General features: G+C 40.5%; 1 protein-coding gene across 1 annotated transcript; it reads left to right on the forward strand.

Annotated features, from left to right (window-relative positions):
* The first annotated feature begins 290 nt into the window (after window positions 1–290).
* Window positions 291–18,136, forward strand: SLC30A10 (solute carrier family 30 member 10). Its single transcript, XM_082614431.1, is given in 6 exon segments — window positions 291–843; window positions 845–929; window positions 932–1,009; window positions 1,701–1,778; window positions 8,105–8,344; window positions 16,020–18,136. Coding segments are annotated over 6 exon segments (1,458 nt in total). The 5' UTR covers window positions 291–366; the 3' UTR covers window positions 16,520–18,136.
* Window positions 18,137–18,827: the final 691 nt, after the last annotated feature.

The raw sequence follows: 18,827 nt of genomic DNA on the forward strand, positions 1-18,827 counted from the left end.
TGTGTTTAGCGGGTGTCTGTGACGGGTGCCATCCAGGCACGCCCCCTCTTTTCGGCAGCTCTCCTCTCTGCCCACTTCCGTCCTTAGAAGGACAGACACTGGCCCGTGGCCACATGCCAAGGGAGGCCCAGCCGCGAGGGAGGGGCAGGGGTCGGGGAGGCGGCAAAAGGTCCCTTAGATACGGCCGCTCGGCCCTTCCTTTAGACTCTGGACGTGCGGGGACCGGGGCCGCTCTGCCTCCGCCTCCGCCTTATAAGAAGCCCGGGCGCCGGCGGGCAGGGCGGCCCGGGAGGCGGGGACCAGGCCTCGGCAGAGTCCAGGGCGCCGCGCCCCACCTGTGGCGGCGGGACGATCGGCCGGGCGGGGATGGGCCGCTACTCGGGCAAGACATGCCGGCTGCTCTTCATGCTCGTGCTCACCGTCGCCTTCTTCGTGGCCGAGCTGGTGTCGGGCTACCTGGGCAACTCCATCGCGCTGCTGTCCGACTCCTTCAACATGCTGTCGGACCTGATCTCGCTGTGCGTGGGGCTGAGCGCCGGCTACATCGCCCGGCGCCCCCGCGGGAGCCTGAGCGCCACCTACGGCTACGCCCGCGCCGAGGTGGTGGGCGCGCTCGGCAACGCCGTCTTCCTTACCGCGCTCTGCTTCACCATCTTCGTGGAGGCCGTGCTGCGCCTGGCCCGGCCCGAGCGCATCGATGACCCCGAGCTGGTGCTCATCGTGGGCGCCCTGGGGCTGGCCGTCAACGTGGTAGGGCTGCTCATCTTCCGGGACTGCGCCGCCTGGTTCGCCTGCTGCGGCCGCCGCCACCGCCACCAACAGCAGCGGCATCAGCAGCCGGCGGCCGGGGGCGGCCCTCGCGGCGTCTTCCCGGGTCCCCAAGGCGCCGAGGGCCGCTGGCACGCCGCCGCCCTGCCAGCCCCCGGCCGCGACTCGGCCGTGACCCACCCTGTGGCCTCGGTGGACAGGAAGGACGAGAAGGGGGCGACCGTGTTCTCCAACGTAGCAGGTGCCTTTCGGTTGCATCTTCTGGACGGCGTTGCCGTTCCCTCCCCCGCGCGCCCGGTCCCTTCCTCCTCGCCCCACGCCCTCTTTTTACCTGTCTGCTTTAAAAACAAAAAACAAACAAACCAAAAAACCCACAAAAAAACCCCACAACTATTTCCTCTGCCGGCCGGCTTTAAGTCTGTGCCGCTAACTGAACGTATTCCCCCGATTTCTTTTCTTTTTCCTCCTGGGTCCTCGGGCCCCCTTTGCTTCTTTTCCCCTCCCCCTATTCTCTTTGTATAGGAGTATTGATTCTCTCGGAAATCAGTTATTCTTATTGGGCAACAGATAGCACTCCCCACCTCTCCCTCCTCCATTGGATACTATCTGCACTTTGTTTTTCTCCTTCCCCCTTTACCCATCCTTCCATCCCCCTGGGAGTTATGAGTTTGGGGTTGGGGGTGGATTCCCACTGCCTCTTTTTTTGTTTGTTTGTTTGTTTGAACTTGAATGAAAGTGTGAAGGTAGTCCAAAGGTGAATCACAAGGCTGATTTAAAGGCCAAAATGTGCCACTCTGGGCTGTGTGTTTGGAGAGGTGGGGGGGGCTGATGAGGTAGTGGGCTTTGAAAATAACGAAACGTTTTTTTGAGTCTATTGGTTCTTTTTGTTTGTAGAACTTATACACAACACAAGGTTTCTTCTTTGAATGCAGGTGGTTCCCTAACTACGCAGAATGAACCAGAAGAGACTATGAAAAAGGAGAAAAAGTCCGAAGCCCTGAATATCAGAGGTAGGATTGGCTTGGGGTCAAGCTGAAATCCTTTTCAGTGTTACGCATGGACTGGGCTGGACTCTTCATTTCTGTTTGCCTTTTCATAGGTGTGTTAGAAAGTAGGCTGGTTACATGCAGAGACTATTACCTAGGTCTCTTGCCTAATCACGGCATCGATTATGGGGGAGACAGAGTTGCTAATGATTTATCCTTGCTCCACTTAGACCCATGCTCACGCTGCCTGCTCCAGAGTCTCACAGATCCCTGGCATGCTACTGCTTGATTTTGCCCGCCCGTGGATATTGCTAAGATAAAATGCAGCCTGTTTGAATTGGATATCATTTTGATAAAGGTTGGAAGAGAGTAGGTGGGATATATCCAAAGTTATGCCCCAAGTGAACTTGCTGACTGACCCTCATTGCCTCACTTTTTTTGGCCAGAAAACTGCTCCTGAGACGGTCTGTTGGTTCAGTTGAGTTTCCACCTCAAGGTACAAAGAGGGGGGTTCTGGGGAGACAGAGGAAGGCACATGACTTTCATCCCTCCTACCATGTGCTCAAGGTCACAAACCCAGGGCATAGTTGAGCCCTGGGAGTTCAAAAGTGGGTTTCTCATCAGACACCAACATGGTACACTACATCTCCCCTTTCCAGCTTCTTGGGCACAGATTTTGCTTCAGAGTGATTCAGGAAAGCGCATTTCCCAATCTGATGGAGAATTTCAACAAAAGTGATGCAGCCCTTTACCTTTAGATGGTTTGAGGAAGCCTGAAGTGGGGCTTAGAGGTAAATAATACAAAGAAAAACAAATAATGCAGGAATCGCCTTCATTTCTGAGAGTCTCACATCTGTTTTACAAAGTGGTATCCAGAATGAATCTGGAGGGAAAATCAGAAAAGACCAACAGCAGCACATGAGCTCCTAAAAATTTCTAAATGAATTAGTTAAAAAAATTTAACTGCAACAGGGGAATTCCTAAAAAACATGGCGGTGAATCTTTTCGGAAAGAGGATCTGTGATGAAAACTCATTATCCTTTAGTTTGTCCTTTTTTTAAGGTTCAGTTTAAATATAAATATATAGAGTATATATGTTATTAATATATTATATATATAATATATATTAATAACATATATACTCTCTCTATATATATATTTAATGGGTGTTTAAGATGGAGTTCACCATCATAGCACTTTACCTTTCCAAAGCACATTCTGTTTTTTATTCTTTCTTTAATTGAGATATTATTGGCATATAACACTAGTTTCAGGTGTACAACATAATGATTCGATCTTTGTATGTAATGTGAAATGATCACCACAGTATAAATATAAATACATGAATAACAGTGTCTGGTTAACATCCATCATTATGCACAGTAACAATTTTTTTTTCTCATAATGAGAACTTTTAAGATCTACTCTCTTGGCAACTTTCAAATATATGGTACAGTATTATTATTTTTTCTTATTTTATTTATTATTTTTAATACACATTTATTGGAGTATAATTGCTTCACAACACTGTGTTCGTTTCTGTTGTACAACAAAGTGGATCAGCCATATGCATACATATGTCCCCATATCCCCTCCCTCTAGCATCTCCCTCCCACCCTCCCTATCCCACCCCTCTAGGTGGTCACCAAGCACCGAGCTGATCTCCCTGTGCTATGCGGCTGCTTCCCGCTAGCTGTCTGTTTTACATTTGGTAGTGTATCTATGTCCATGCCACTCTCTCACTTCGTCCCAGCTTCCCCCTCCACACCCGGTGTCCTCAAGTCGACGCTCTATGTCTATGTCGTTATTCCTGCCCTGCCACTAGGTTCATCATTATAGTCACCCTGATGTCCATGGCATCTCCATGACTTATTTATCTTATAACTGGAAGTTTGTACCTTTTGACTCTATTCACCCATTTTGCCCACCCCTCCGCCACCTCTGTCAACCACCAATCTGTTCTCTGTATCTGTGAGCTTGTTTTTTTTTTTTTTTTTTAAGATGCCACATACAAGTGAGCTTGTTGATTTTGTTGCTCAAGGAGACGTTTGTCCAGGTGCAAGCACTGCAGCAAAGGGTCCCAGGTCCCAGGTCCCAGCCTGTCTCACCACCATATAAGACACACGTATAGTGGGGTGAGGAGGGCTTAGGCAGGCGGATCTGATTTGAGTTCTGTCTCTGCCTTCCACTAGCTATGTGACCTTGGGCAAGGAACGTTCCCTCTTGGACCTTCAGTTTCCTTACCTACATAAGGGAGATGATAGGAGTGCTGACATCTCTGTGTTGTTGTGAGAGATACATGGCTGATGGGAACAGCACAGAGGATTCACTTAATGAATTGCCTTCCCATCAGTTCTGTGCACTTACTTCTCAGTGGGTTTTCAGACGTTGTTTCACGTCCTCTTTTTTTTTTTAATTTCTACATTTTATTTTTTATTATAAATTATATATGCATAATAAGTGACTCAAATTTCAGCTAGACATAGAAATAACAAAATAAAACATCTTTTGACTAGCATGATAATAAGACATTATCCCTGAAAGTCTTTGAGATGGCAACATGCAACACAAATGTGTTCAAGATAGCTGAGTCACTAACAAGTTTCAGAGCTACAGATTAGGTCGTATTAATTTCCAAGCATTCTACTGACTCTGTTATTCTATGGTCCTGACAGTCAATAGCAAAAAGCAAATCACGGCAGTATTTCAACAGTTTATCCGGCCACACACACACACACACACAGAGAGGCTATGTTTTCGTTAGATTTTTATACACATTTTTTTCTAGTATCATGTCCTCTTCAGAACTAGCCTCTTCGAGAAGTGAGACAGATGTTATTCTTATTCCCATTTCACCAGTGAGAATCTTGCTGCTCAGAGAGGTTGACTTTCACAAGATCCATGACTCACAGAGACTGTCAGGTCTGTGACTGTAAATGTAGCGCACCCGTCTCCCACGTTGCCTGACAAGCACATGCTCTTCTGCAGCCTCCTTTGAGTTCTCTGCTTAGAGGCCCCTCCCATTGCGGAGCACAGGCTCCAGACACGCAGGCCCAGCGGCCATGGCTCACGGGCCCAGTTGCTCCACGGCATATGGGATCTTCCCGGACAGGGGCACGAACCTGTGTCCCCTGCATCTGCAGGCGGACTCCCAACCACTGCGCCACCAGGGAAGCCCCCACTGTTGCCTTTTGAAGTCTGTCTCCTCTTCGAAGTCTTGCCCATCTCTTGAGGAGCCTTTCTTGAGATTTCTCATCACAGGGAATAATCCTCCCTCTGGAAGTTACTGACGCACTTACCCAGAATCCTGCCAGTGGACTGAGGTCCCCAGAAGATAATGACCATCTTTGCATGGGAGGCCAGAAAACACACAGCAATATCTCAGGAATTTAGTGAAATGAAGCTGTAAGCATTTTTTCGGACTGAAGGTCACAATAGTTTGGGTTGTAAAATCAATTTAGTAGAGTATGATCAGCCTTTTGAAAACTAACTAGAATTGAATGAAATAGAATAGAAAATAGTAATAAATCCCATGTAAGGATAGGTTTTGTTTTTTCAAGAAACATTTGTTTCAGTGTGTGTTTGTGCCTGGGCTAGGATGCAAAATAAGATTCTTACTGTGGATTATGTGAAAAATAAGTTTGAACACTCTTTTATATAATTCTTAGGGTCCAGTAGTGAGATTTCTCAGAAGGAGAACCTGAAACTGGAATTTAGGACTTAGATGGGGCAGGATGCACAACGGTTCTCTAGTCATACTATGGAGATTTATATCCCCACACAAACACTTTCTAGCTGTGTGCTCTTGGATAAGTTACTAAGCTACTCTGTGCCTCAGTTTCCTCATTTGTAGAGTTGAGAGAGTAACCACTTTAGAGAGTCCTTAAGAGGACTTAATGTGTAAATACATGCAACATACTTACAACAATGTCTGGTGCATATATGTTAGCTAGCATTACAGTTATTATAATTAAGTAAAAGGCAGAAGGTACTCTATGTCGTGGGAGTTACGACTGACCAACCAGAAAACTGTTTTTTATTGAGTGCCTAGATTGTATGCCTCCAGTGCTAAAATACAAACAAAGGAAATGCAGGGTACGACCCTCACCTTCATGTTACTTATAGTCTAATGGAGGAAACGAGGCTGACATCCATGAAAAAGAGAATAACAGATGGTCTCAGGCTGTGAAAATGATGTCGAGTGCATATAGGAAATGTTTGGTCTTCATATATATATATATATTTTTTTAACTCCAAGCTTTATTTCACCTTCATTTTGAGGGATTTTAATTGGAAATAGAATTATAGCCTGACAGCTTTCCTTCAGCATTTTTTTCTTCCAGTTTTATTGGGATATAATTTACATACAGCACTGTTTAAGTTTAAGATGTACAACATAATGATTTGACATACATACATCATGAAATGATTATCACAATAAAGTTAGTAAAATCCTTCATCTCATGTAGATACAAAAATAAAGAAATAGAAAAAAATTCTTTTTCTTGTGGGAACTCTTAGGATTCACTCTTTTTTTTTTTTTTTTTTTTAGTTTCTGCTTTATAACAAAGTGAATCAGTTATACATATACATCTGTTCCCATATCCCTTCCCTCTTGCGTCTTGGTCTTCATATTTTTATGGTAGTATTTTTTACTGTCCTGGAGAAGGTTAAAGCTTTGATCTTCAGTTCCTCCTGGAGAAACAAGCTGTAGAGACCAACTCTTGGAAACATTTTGAGTTTCTCTTTTTGGCTGAGGACAGGGACTGGGGAGTAAGAAGCTCCCATAGGGGTGGGCTGGGAAGAAGGGGGCACAGAATTTAAAAATGGGACTACTTAATGTATTTATTGAATCGGGACCCTATTACCGTAAGTATACACTCAGCCAGAAGGAGATGTGGGGATTCTTTTTATTCTTGTATTTTTTGGGGGGCGGGGGGAGGTTGCCACAAACTACATTTAGTGTGTTTACAAAATGCCATTCGACCTATGATGCTACTCAGAATCTTAGAAGTGCTGCCAGGAGGAAGTAGCCTCTTCTAAGTGAAACTATTCAGTTGCAGCCATGAGTGAGTTGTTAGTATTTTGGATGATTATTAATTCTACTGAGTGAATCTGGGATACATGGAGGGTTAATCCATATACTTTCTTCTAGAGCAGCGCCTTGAAAACTTTTATGTGCATTTCAGTCACCTGGGGATCTTATTAAAATGCAGAATCGATTCAGTAGATCAGAGGTGGGGCCTGAGATTCTGCCTTTCTCAGAAGCTTCTAGGTGATGTTGGTGCTTCTGGTCTGCAAACCATACTTTGGAAAGAAAGATTCTGATGTTGCTTTCTGTAAAGAAAAAAACTTTGTGTTTATACTTTATAATCCTAACAAATCTCCACTCCATTTACTAAATCCCAGTTCAGTCTATGTCCAACAAACAATTGGACACTTAGATCTTCTTTAGAATTACATGCTTTCTGTATCATAACCGAAAACTTTCGAAGTGGTTCCCTTAAGTAAAGGCATCCACAATTTTCGTTATTATCTGTAGAATTTAAATGTTATTTTATTGTTACAAAGGGCTCTTTATTTAGTGGGAATGTTGCTGGACACTGTGGAGGACCTCTTAAACCAAAGGCAGTTTAAGTGACCACAGGCTAAGTGAGAAGTAGGTAAATGCATTTAGGGAAAGGGAAAATGGATCAAGGTAGAGGGAAGACAAAGAATAAATAAATAAATATAAATATTATATTTATCTGTAACAAACCGTAATGGAAAAGAATATGTATACCTGAATCACTTCGCTGTACACCAGAAACTAACACAACGTTGTAAATCAACTATACTTCAATTAGGAAAAAAAAGTTTGGGAATTCCCTGGTGGTCCAGTGGATAAGACTCTGTGGTTTTACTGCTGTGGACCTGGGTTCGATCCCTGGTTGGGGAACTAAGATTCCACAAACCACGTGGCATGGCACCTACCCCCCCCAAAAAGAAATGTTTGAAACAATTTAAATCACAGACACCTGTCTGAAAGAAAAAGAAACCATTTACATAGGGTCTATTTCCTGCTTGGTGCCCTCTGATGGGTGGTAGGTCACAGCAATGTGGCACCTTGAACTGGCACAGTCCCTCTTCCCGCAGGTGTCTGCAGCTCAGAATCTTCCTAGACTGTTCCAGGTTCTCTGGACCCTGGGATGGTGGCCTGAGGTTTTGTTTTCTGTGCAGTAGTGGCCATTGCTTTTTGTTTTCAAATCCAGCCTGCACAGAGAACAAATAGCAACAGGTATTCATAGACATGGGAAGCCAAGTCAGTGAGTGTCACGTGGGCTTTATTGGTCTTTCTTTCTTCCCCACAGGGGTACTTTTACATGTGATGGGAGATGCCCTGGGGTCGGTGGTTGTGGTGATTACAGCCATCATATTCTATGTGCTTCCCCTGAAACATGAGGACCCATGTAACTGGCAGTGCTACATTGACCCCAGCCTGACTGTCATCATGGTCATCATTATTTTGTCATCTGCCTTCCCACTCATCAAGGAGACTGCTGCCATTCTGCTGCAGATGGTCCCCAAAGACGTCAACATGGAAGAGCTGAGTAAGTCATGCAATTCTTATCTTGAACCACTGCCCAGTGAATATTCTTCAGGCCAAAGGGCCAGCATTATTTCAGAGCAGTGTTTGATTTCTGTATCCTGAAATACTTTAAATCACAAAGCAATAGAGACATCCTCACATGTTTTGTAGATGACTGCTGCTACTAAGATGACTCACAGCTCCGAGAACCAAAGGTCTTTTTTGGCCCATCATTCTCTGACTCTACTGCAAATTTTTAAGAATGTGTTGCTTTGGCAATACCTATTCTTGGGCTATTTATTTACCTTCATGTCAGAGATTTATTCTAACTCAGATAAGGCCACTTTGCCCAGGACTTGATTTTTATTCCCCCTATTCTGAAAACATGAGTCATTCCATCCTATTCTAGATCCTGCTTTTTAGTTAACTGATTTTTGTGGGCACACAAGGCATCGTGTGTCCTATAACACAGTAAAATGGACCATATTTAAATTCACTCATTCAGTAGTGGAATCTGTTTCTTTGCTTTGCTCAAATAGAAGGTCAAACTCTCACTTGAGTTTATGTGCATCTGAGGATATAACATTTTTATAGACTTTATAGAATGTCTGAATGGGAACTCTCCAGATGTTGGTGAGAAACTGAATGTGCAACTTTAGTTCTAGTGTTTCTAAATGGAGATGAAGTTTTTATAGGAAAAAATTTTTAAGAATATTTGCTATTATTCTATGTATCATTACTTCATCAGTGAGTCAGTAAACATGAACTATAGCCCAGGCCCACTATGCAGCTGAAAGTTGGAAGACCTTATTTCATGACAAATAGCTGAAATTAGATTTGATGGGTCTTAATATATGGAATAGCTATGGCTAGCCTTTCCCCCTACAGGCATGATATACAGTGTGACTGTCCTGCATGCCTACTTTTTGCCCAGTGCTGCAAGCAGAGGACGACGGAGGTAAAAGAGTCTCCGAGGAGCAGATATATAGCATCATTTTCCTTCCAGGGGCTTGTTTGTCAATGGAAAAAACAAAATAAGCATATACAAAGCAACTTGTGATATATATTGGCTTATATTGCCTTTTAACAAAATAATATATATATATATTGAAAAGCAGATATTAAAAAAATTAGATTGTAAGAACAATAGCAACACTTTTATGATACTTATTACATGCTAGGTAATGTTGTCCAAGTGCTTTACTTATATTAACTCATTTTAATCCTTAAAATAAACTTATGAGGTACTGTCATTATCATTCCTAATTTACAGATAAGGAAACCGAGGCACAGAGGGACTGGGTAAATTTTACAAGGTCATGCAGGTAGTAAATGATTAACTGGGATTCAAACTCTATCTGGCTACAGGTTGTTCATAATCACTGTTCAATACCATCTTTCTAAATACATACTAATTTTAGAAAGTATGGAAAATATAGAAGAGCCAAAATAAGAAAATAGAAATCTTTCATAATCCTACCACCCAGAAATTACCACTCTTAATATTTTATGTCAGTCATTCAATAAAACAAGACTTAATCTATGTAAAAAAATCATTTTTGTGTGTATATATATACACTGATGTTTCATTATTTAAAAAAAGGAAAGGTAAGCAAAATAAGAAGACAGAGAAATACACAGCAGGTGAAGGAGCAAAGTAAAAACCCACCAGACCAAACAAATGAAGAGGAAATAGGCAGTCTACCTGAAAAAGAATTCAGAGTAAAGATAGTAAAGATATCCAAAATCTTGGAAATAGAATGACAAAAATACAAGAAACATTTAACAAGGACCTAGAAGAACTAAAGAGCACATAAACAATGATGAACAACACAATAAATGAAATAAAAAATTATCTAGAAGGAATGAATAGCAGAATAACTGAGGCAGAAGAATGGATAAGTGATATGGAAGGTAAAATAGTGGAAATAACTTCTCTAGAGCAGAATAAAGAAAAAAGAATGAAAAGAATTGACAGTCTCAGACACCTCTGGGAAAACATTAAACGCACCAACATTTGAATTATAGGGGTCCCAGAAGAAGAAGAGAAAAAGAAAGGGACTGAGAAAATATTTGAAGAGATTATAGTTGAAAAATTCCCTAATATGGGAAAGGAAATATTCAGTCAAGTCCAGGAAGCACAGAGAGTTCCATACAGGATAAATCCAAGGAGAAGCACACCAAGACACATGTCAAACTATCAAAAATTAAATACAAAGAAAAAATATTAAAAGCAGCAAGGGAGAAGCAGCAAATAACATAAAAGGGAATCCCCATAAGGTTAACAGCTGATTATTCAGCAGAAACTCTGCAAGCCAGAAGGGACTGGCAGGACATATTTAAAGTGATGAAAGGGAAAAACCTACAACTAAGATTACTCTACCCAGCAAGGATCTCATTCAAATTCAACAGAGAAATTAAAAGCTTTACAGACAAGCAAAAGCTAAGAGAATTCAACACCACCAAACCAGCTTTACAACAAATGCTAAAGGAACTTCTCTAGGCAGGAAACACAAGAAAAGGAAAAGACCTACAAAAACAAACCCAAAACAATTAAGAAAATGGTAATAGGAACACACATATCAATAACTACCTTAAATGTAAATGGATTAAATGCTCCAACCAAAAGACATACACTGGCAGAATGGATACAAAAACAAGACCTATATATATACTGTCTACAAGAGACACACTTCAGACCAAGGAACACATACAGACTGAAAGTGTGGGAATGGAAAAAGATATTCCATGCAAATGGAAATCAAAAGAAAGCTGGAGTAGCAGTTCTCATATCAGACAAAATAGACTTTAAAATAAATACTATTACAAGAGACAAAGAAGGACACTACATAATGATCAAGGGATCAATCCAAGAAGAAGATATAACAATTGTGAATATTTATGCACCCAACATAGGAGAACTTAAATACATAAGGCAAATGCTAACAGCCATAAAAGGGGAAATTGACAGTAACACAATCATACTAGGGGACTTTAACACCCCACTTTCACCAATGGACAGATCATCCAAAATGAAAATAAATAAGGAAACACAAGCTTTAAATGATACATTAAACAAGATGGACTTCATTGATATTTATACGACACTCCATCCAAAAACAACAGAATACACTTTCTTCTCAAGTGCTCATGGAACATTCTCCAGGATAGATCATATCTTGGATTACAAATGAAACCTTGGTAAACTTAAAAAAATGGAAATCGTATCAAGTATCTTTTCCGACCACAACGCTATGAGACTAGATATCAATAACAGGAAAAAAACTGTAAAAGAAATACAAACACATGGAGGCTAACCAATACACTACTAAGTAACCAAGAGATCACTGAAGAAATCAAAGAGGAAATAAAAAAATACCTAGAAACAAATGAGAATGAAAACACGATGACCCAAAACCTATGGGATGCAGCAAAAGCAGTTCTAAGAGGGAAGTTTATAGCAATACAGTCCTACTTCAAGAAACAAGAAAAATCTCAAACAAACAATCTAGCCTTACACCTAAAGGAATTAGAGAAAGAAGAACAAAAAACTCCAAAGTTAGCAGAAGGAAAGAAGTCATAAGTATAAGATCAGAACTGAATGAAAAAGAAATGAGGGAAACAATAGCAAAGATCAGTAAAACAAAATAAAAACTAAATAATAAAACCTTTTTCAGGTTCTTTGAGAAGATAAACAAAACTGATAAACCATTAGCCAGACTCAACAAGAAAAAAAGGGAGAAGACTCAAATCAACAGAATTAGGAATGAAAAAGGAGAAGTAACAACTGACACTGCGGAAATACAAAGGATCATGAGAGATTACTACAAGCAACTCTATGCCAATAGAATGGACAACCTGGAAGAAATGGACAAATTCTTAGAAAAGCACAAACTTCCAAGACTGAACCAGAAAGAAATAGAAAATATAAACAGACCAGTCACAAGCACTGAAATTGAAACTGTGATTAAAAATCTTCCAACAAACAAAAGCACAGGACCAGATGGCTTCACAGGCAAATTCTATCAAACATTTAGAGAAGAGCTAACGCCTATCCTTCTCAAACTCTTCCAAAATATAGCATTCTATGAGGCCACCATCACCCTGATACCAAAACCAGACAAAGATGTCACAAAGAAAGAAAACTACAGGCCAATATCACTGATGAACATAGCTGCAAAAAACCTCAATGAAATACTAGCAAACAGAATCCAATAGCACATTAAAAGGATCATATACCATGATCAAGTGGGGTTTACCCCAGGAATGCCAGGATTCTTCAATATAGGCAAATCAACCAATGTGATACACCATATTAAAATATTGAAGGCAAAAAACCATATGATCATCTCAGTAGGTGCAGCAAAACCTTTTGACAAAATTCAACACCCATTTATGATAAAAGCCCTCTGGAAAGTAGTCATGGAGTGAACTTGCCTCAACATAATAAAGGCTATATGTGACAAACCCAAAGCCAACATTGTTCTCAATGGTGAAAAAATGAAACCATTTCCACTAAGATCAGGAACAAGGCAAGGCTGCCCACCCTCACCACTATCATTCAACATAGTTTTGGAAGTTTTAGCCACAGCAATCAGAGAAGAAAAAGAAATAAAAGGAATCCAAATCGGAAAAGAAGAAGTAAAGCTGTCACTCACTGTTTGCAGGTGACATGATGCTATACATAGAGAATCCTAAAGATGCTACCAAAAAGCTACTAGAGCTAATCAATGAATTTGGTAAAGTCGCAGGATACAAAATTAATGCACAGAAATCTCTTGCATTCCTATACACTAATGATTAAAAGTCTGAAAGAGAAATTAAGGACACACTCCCATTTACCACTGCAACAAAAAGAATAAAATACCTAGATATAAACCTACCTAAGGAGATGAAAGACCTGTATGCAGAAAACTATAAGACACTGATGAAAGAAATTAAAGATGATACAAACAGATGGAGAGATATACCATGTTCTTGGATTGAAAGAATCAACATTGTGAAAGTGGCTCTACTACCCAAAGCAATCTACAGATCAATGCAATCCCTATCAAACTACCAATGGCATTTTTCACAGAACTAAAACAAAAAATTGCACAATTTCTATGGAAATACAAAAGACCCTGAATAGCCAAAGCAATCTTGAGAAAGACAAATGGAGCTGGAGGAATCATGCTCCTTGACTTCAGACTATGCTACAAAGCTACAGTAAACAAGACAGTATGGTACTGGCACAGAAACAGAAATATAGATCAATGGAACAGGGTAGAAAGCCCAGAGATAAACCCATGTGCATATGGTCTCCTTATCTTTGTTAAAGGAGGCAAGAATATACAATGGAGAAAAGACAGCCTCTTCAATAAGTGGTGCTGGAGAAACGGGACAGCTACATGTTAAAGAATGAAATTAGAACACTCCCTAACACCATACACAAAAATAAATTCAAAATGAATTAAAGACCTAAATGTAAGACCAGACTCCATAAAACTCTTAGAGGAAAACATAGGCAGAACACTCTGTGGCATAAATTACAGCAAGATCCTTTTTGACCCACCTCCTAGAGAAATGGAAATAAAAACAAAAATAAACAAATGGGACCTAATGAAACTTGCTTTTGCACAGCAAAAGAAACCATAAAGGAGACAGAAAGACAACCCTCAGATGGGAGAAATTCTTTGCAAATGGAGCAACTGACAAAGGATTAATCTTGAAAATATATAAGCAGCTCGTGCAGCTCAATATCAAAAAAATAAACAACCCAATCCAATAATAGGCCAAAGACCTAAACAGACATTTCTCCAAAGAAGATATTCATGTTGCCAACAAACACATGAAAGCATGCTCAACAGCATTAATCATTAGAGAAATGCAAATAAAAACTACAATGAGGTATCACCTCACACCAGTCAGAATGGCCATCATCAAAAAATCTAAAAACAATAAATTCTGGAGAGGGTGTGGAGAAAAGGGAACCCTCTTGCACTGTTGGTGGTAATGTAAATTGACACAGCCACTATGGAGTACAGTATGGAGGTTCCTTAAAAAACTAAAAATAGAACTACCATACAACCCAGCAATCCCACTACTGGGCATATACCCTGAGAAAACCATAATTCAAAAAGAGTCATGTACCACAATGTTCATCGCAGCACTATTTACAATAGCCAGGACATGGAAGCAACCTAAGTGTCCATCGACAGATGAATGGATAAAGAAGATGTGGCACATATGCACAATGGAATATTACTCAGCCATAAAAAGAAACAAAATTGAGTTAGTTGTAGTGAGGTGAATGGACCTAGAGTCTGTCATACAGAGTGAAGTAAGTCAGAAAGAATAAAACAAATACCACATGCTAATACATATATATGGAATCTAAAGAAAAAAAAAGTTTCTCAAGAACCTAGGGGTAGGACAGGAGTAAAGATGTAGGCGTAGAGAATGGACTTGAGGACACGGGGAGGGGGAAGGGTAAGCTGGGACGAAGTGAGAGAGTGCCATGGACATATATGCACTACCAAATGTAAAATAGATAGCTAGTGGGAAGCAGCCGCATAGCACAGGGAGATCAGCTCTGTGCTTTGTGACCACCTAGAGGGGTGGGATAGGGAGGGTGGGAGGGAGACTCAAGAGGGAAGGGATATGGGGATATATATACATATAGCTGATTCCCTTTGTTATGCAGCAGAAACTAACACAACATTGTAAAGCAATTATATTCCGGTAAAGATGTTTAAAAAAAAGAGGAAAAATATCACACGTACCACATGTACATTATAGCTATTTGCTTTTTCACTTAAAAATACATTATATACACTTTCTCATATCCTTAAAAATGTAACTTACTTTTTCACAGCTGTATCATATTCTATCACATAATTGATTTAACGATTTCCATTTTTTTCATTAACACAAAAAGCATTGTCCAAACCATTCTTGTACATAAATATTTGGTTATTTGTTTCAGTTAAATTCCTAGTATTAGAATTGCTGGTTAAGGGTTTTTTTTGTTTGTTTTTTTAAATTTATTTATTTACTTTTGGCTGTGTTGGGTCTTTGTTTCTGTGCACAGGCTTTCTTTAGTTGTGGCAAGTGGGGGCCACTCTTCATCGCGGTGCGCGGGCCTCTCACTGTCACGGCCTCTCCCGTTGCGAAGCACAGGCTCCAGACGCGCAGGCTCAATAGCTTTGGCTCACGGGCTTAGTTGCTCTGCGGCATGTGGAATCTTCCCAGACCAGGGCTCGAACCCGTGTCCATTGCATTGACAGGCAGGTTCTTAACCACTGCGCCACCAGGGAATCCCTGGTTAAGGTTTCTGATCCACATTGCCAAATCCCCTTTAAAAAAGGCATCCTACTTTATATTCCCACGCCAGTCCATCAGAGCGTCGAATGCCCTGTAAACTCAACCACCCTGGGCATTTTGTGGGGAGGATTGTTATGAAACTTATTTTCTTGAATTACCTTTTATGGGCTAACAGTATATGGTAGAGGAATTCAGAGAGGAAGAAGAAGATTATTATGGGAAAATATATGGGAAGATGTAGCCATACACAGTACAGCTATTTTGCTTCCTGTTATTCTTAGTTACTACATCATTCTGGTGAGAATGCTTAAGGGGACCCTATCCTCCCGTGGTGGTTCCATGTTTCAAATGGAGCCCTCACCTTGGCTATTGTTTTCTTTGCCCTATTCTAGTGAGTAAGCTCTCTGCCGTGCCTGGAATTAGCAGTGTCCATGAAGTTCACATCTGGGAACTTATAAGTGGGAAGATCATTGCCACTCTGCACATCAAGTATCAGCAGGACGGGAGAGATCAGGATGCCAGTATAAAAATTCGAGAAATCTTCCACAACACGGGAATCCACAATGTGACCATCCAGTTTGAGAAGGTGGACCTGAAGGGACCCCTGGGGCAGAAGGACTTGCAGTTGCTCTGCAGCTCACCCTGCATCTCCAAGGGCTGCGCCAAGCAGCTGTGCTGTCCCCCCGGGGCACTGCCTCTGGCCCACGTCAATGGCTGTGCTGAGCACAATGGCTGTCCCCCACTGGACTTGTCCCGGAGTGATGGCCTTGGGAGACGACAAACAGCAGAAGTGGCTCTTGAAGTACCCTTGGAAGGTTGTCTGAGTGACCATGGACAAGCTCTTAGCAAATCTCAGGAGGACTCACATTATGTCAACAGCACACATTTTTAGTTTGGTGCCCACATCAGTAAGCTGTATAGGCGAGGCACTTTGGAACCACTAGCTGGGCTTGTGGGAAGAGATTTGTGGGTCATAGACTCTGATCACACTCACAGTGTGCACACGCTCTGTGTTCAATAAGGGTTTTGGCTGTTTGTGATGTTAGTTGAACTTGTCTGTTAATTTTTATGTGACCGAGAACCCTATTATATTATCCTGGGTGTTTCATGCTGCTCTTCAACAATTTTGTTTGAACATTTATTTTCTGAAGCAAATGCACTAGTATACATATCAGGGACATTGAAGGCTGGGACTCAATAATTGTGGACACAGGATTCAAAGTAGTTTTTGTTTGAAATTGCTTAGAACTGCTAGCTGACTCTCAGGTGAGCTCATAGCCAAGCACATCAAAAAAAACCTTAAGAACCATAATAGCTATATTCTTTTTTATTCCACTGGGAGATCATAAAAGAGGAAAGTTAAGTAGTCCTATAACTGCAGAAATTTTTTTTTCTTTGGCTAATTTTTGAATAAATGTAAAACAAATACCTAGTAAGGTAGAAAATATTCTCAGAACATTAGAGGATGTCAAGTTTATTGGGGGTGGGGAAAGGCAGGAAGAAAATGCATTTTGATGATTTCTTCATTTTGAGAGGTAGAGAGAAAAAGGCTTTCTGCTGTGAACTGAACTACAACTATAGGATGTTTCAAATGTTCAAATACATAAGATGCTTTTTTTTTCACTTGGAAGTGTGGGAATATTTCTACTTCTTTAAGTATGACACAGTACTTATATACTGTCTTTTAGAGTCAGCCTAGTTAGGACTGTTTTCATTTATTGCTTATTAATGACTTACTTATTTGCCCAAGTTTCCCTTCAGTCTTCTTTTATATGATCACATTGATCTATGTAGCATTTACCAGGAGAAAATGAGTATTCTCGGGATAGGAGAATATATGGCATTGAGTATGTATTCCTGCCCAAAAAATAAGCTAGATTGACTTTCCTTTAATTAGACATATTTTAAAGTATTTACTATAATTGCCAACTAGTAATTTGATGGAAAAGTGTATGTCCAAGGGAGAAATGAGAATTAATTAAATTGCTGCCTTTAATGTGTTTCAAGGAGCTTACATTTTTATGTCTCTTGACCCATATTATCAAGTTCAAATACATCTATTAGAATCTGATTTTCCTTCCATGTACTGGAGAAACATCTGGCATGAATTCAACAAACTGTTCAGGCAGCAATATTTTCACCACAACAGTCTCAAAATAAGTATAAGAAAACGGAGGTGCCTCGCTAAAGAACTAGAATCTTTTTTGATGGGTTGCAAAATTGACTGAAAAAGATCATCCCTCAGGCTCTAAGCACTGAGTCTGCACAGTTTAGAATCTTCACAGTTTTCATCAGAAATGTTGGATTGGGAACAGAAAAAGCACCCACATTTTTCAACACAAACACCATTTAAAAAACTGTGTCTTAGTTTTAAATTCTAAGGCTGAAATAAAAAAGCAACTGTGATCAGTAGAATAGGAAAATTTTTATTCCTTGAAAACTTATTATCTGAGTTTAAATTGGCCATGAATTAGGTAAATAGAAAAATGCCTAAATATGTTTTTATCCCTAGGAGTTTATTAAGCATATATACTTAATAGTATTATATAGTATGTACTATAGCTATTATATAGTATGTACTTAATAGCTAAATAGTATTATATAGTATGTACTTAATAGCTAAAATGGGGGTAGATATAAGGCAACATTTTTACTTTTAATATTAAAAGCATGGCATGTACTCACACAAAACAGAGGATTCTCTGTGAAACTCACCACAGTAAAATGTGGACCAAATTCTCTTGTATAAATGTTGGTTGAGATGCACTGATTGGAGCCAAAGAAGAAATGTCTCTCACTTCCAGATTTGAAGGTCTAATTTGATTTCATATCATTCTGCTTTTATTGAAAGGGAAAAATTATAATTTTATAGTTTTTGTGCAGCTGGGTAAAGGAATGCATATTAGTTTACATCCAAATAATGTTCTTTAATTAATCTCTAAAGTATTTTTCTGGAAAGGAAAGGCTCTTAATTCCAACATAATTAAATCTAACCTCAGAAAATTATCTCGATGGATATTTATGAACATACCAAATTATGGAGTGCAGTCAATGTGAAATAGTACCTTTTTGTGTGTGTGTGTGTGGTATGCGGGCCTCTCACTGTCGTGGCCTCTCCCATTGCGGAGCACAGGCTCCGGACGCGCAGGCTCAGTGGCCATGGCTCACGGGCCCAGCCACTCCACGGCATGTGGGATCTT

This window comes from Mesoplodon mirus, assembly GCF_964341445.2.
Source record: "Mesoplodon mirus genome assembly, chromosome: 3".
NCBI lineage: Eukaryota > Metazoa > Chordata > Mammalia > Artiodactyla > Ziphiidae > Mesoplodon > Mesoplodon mirus.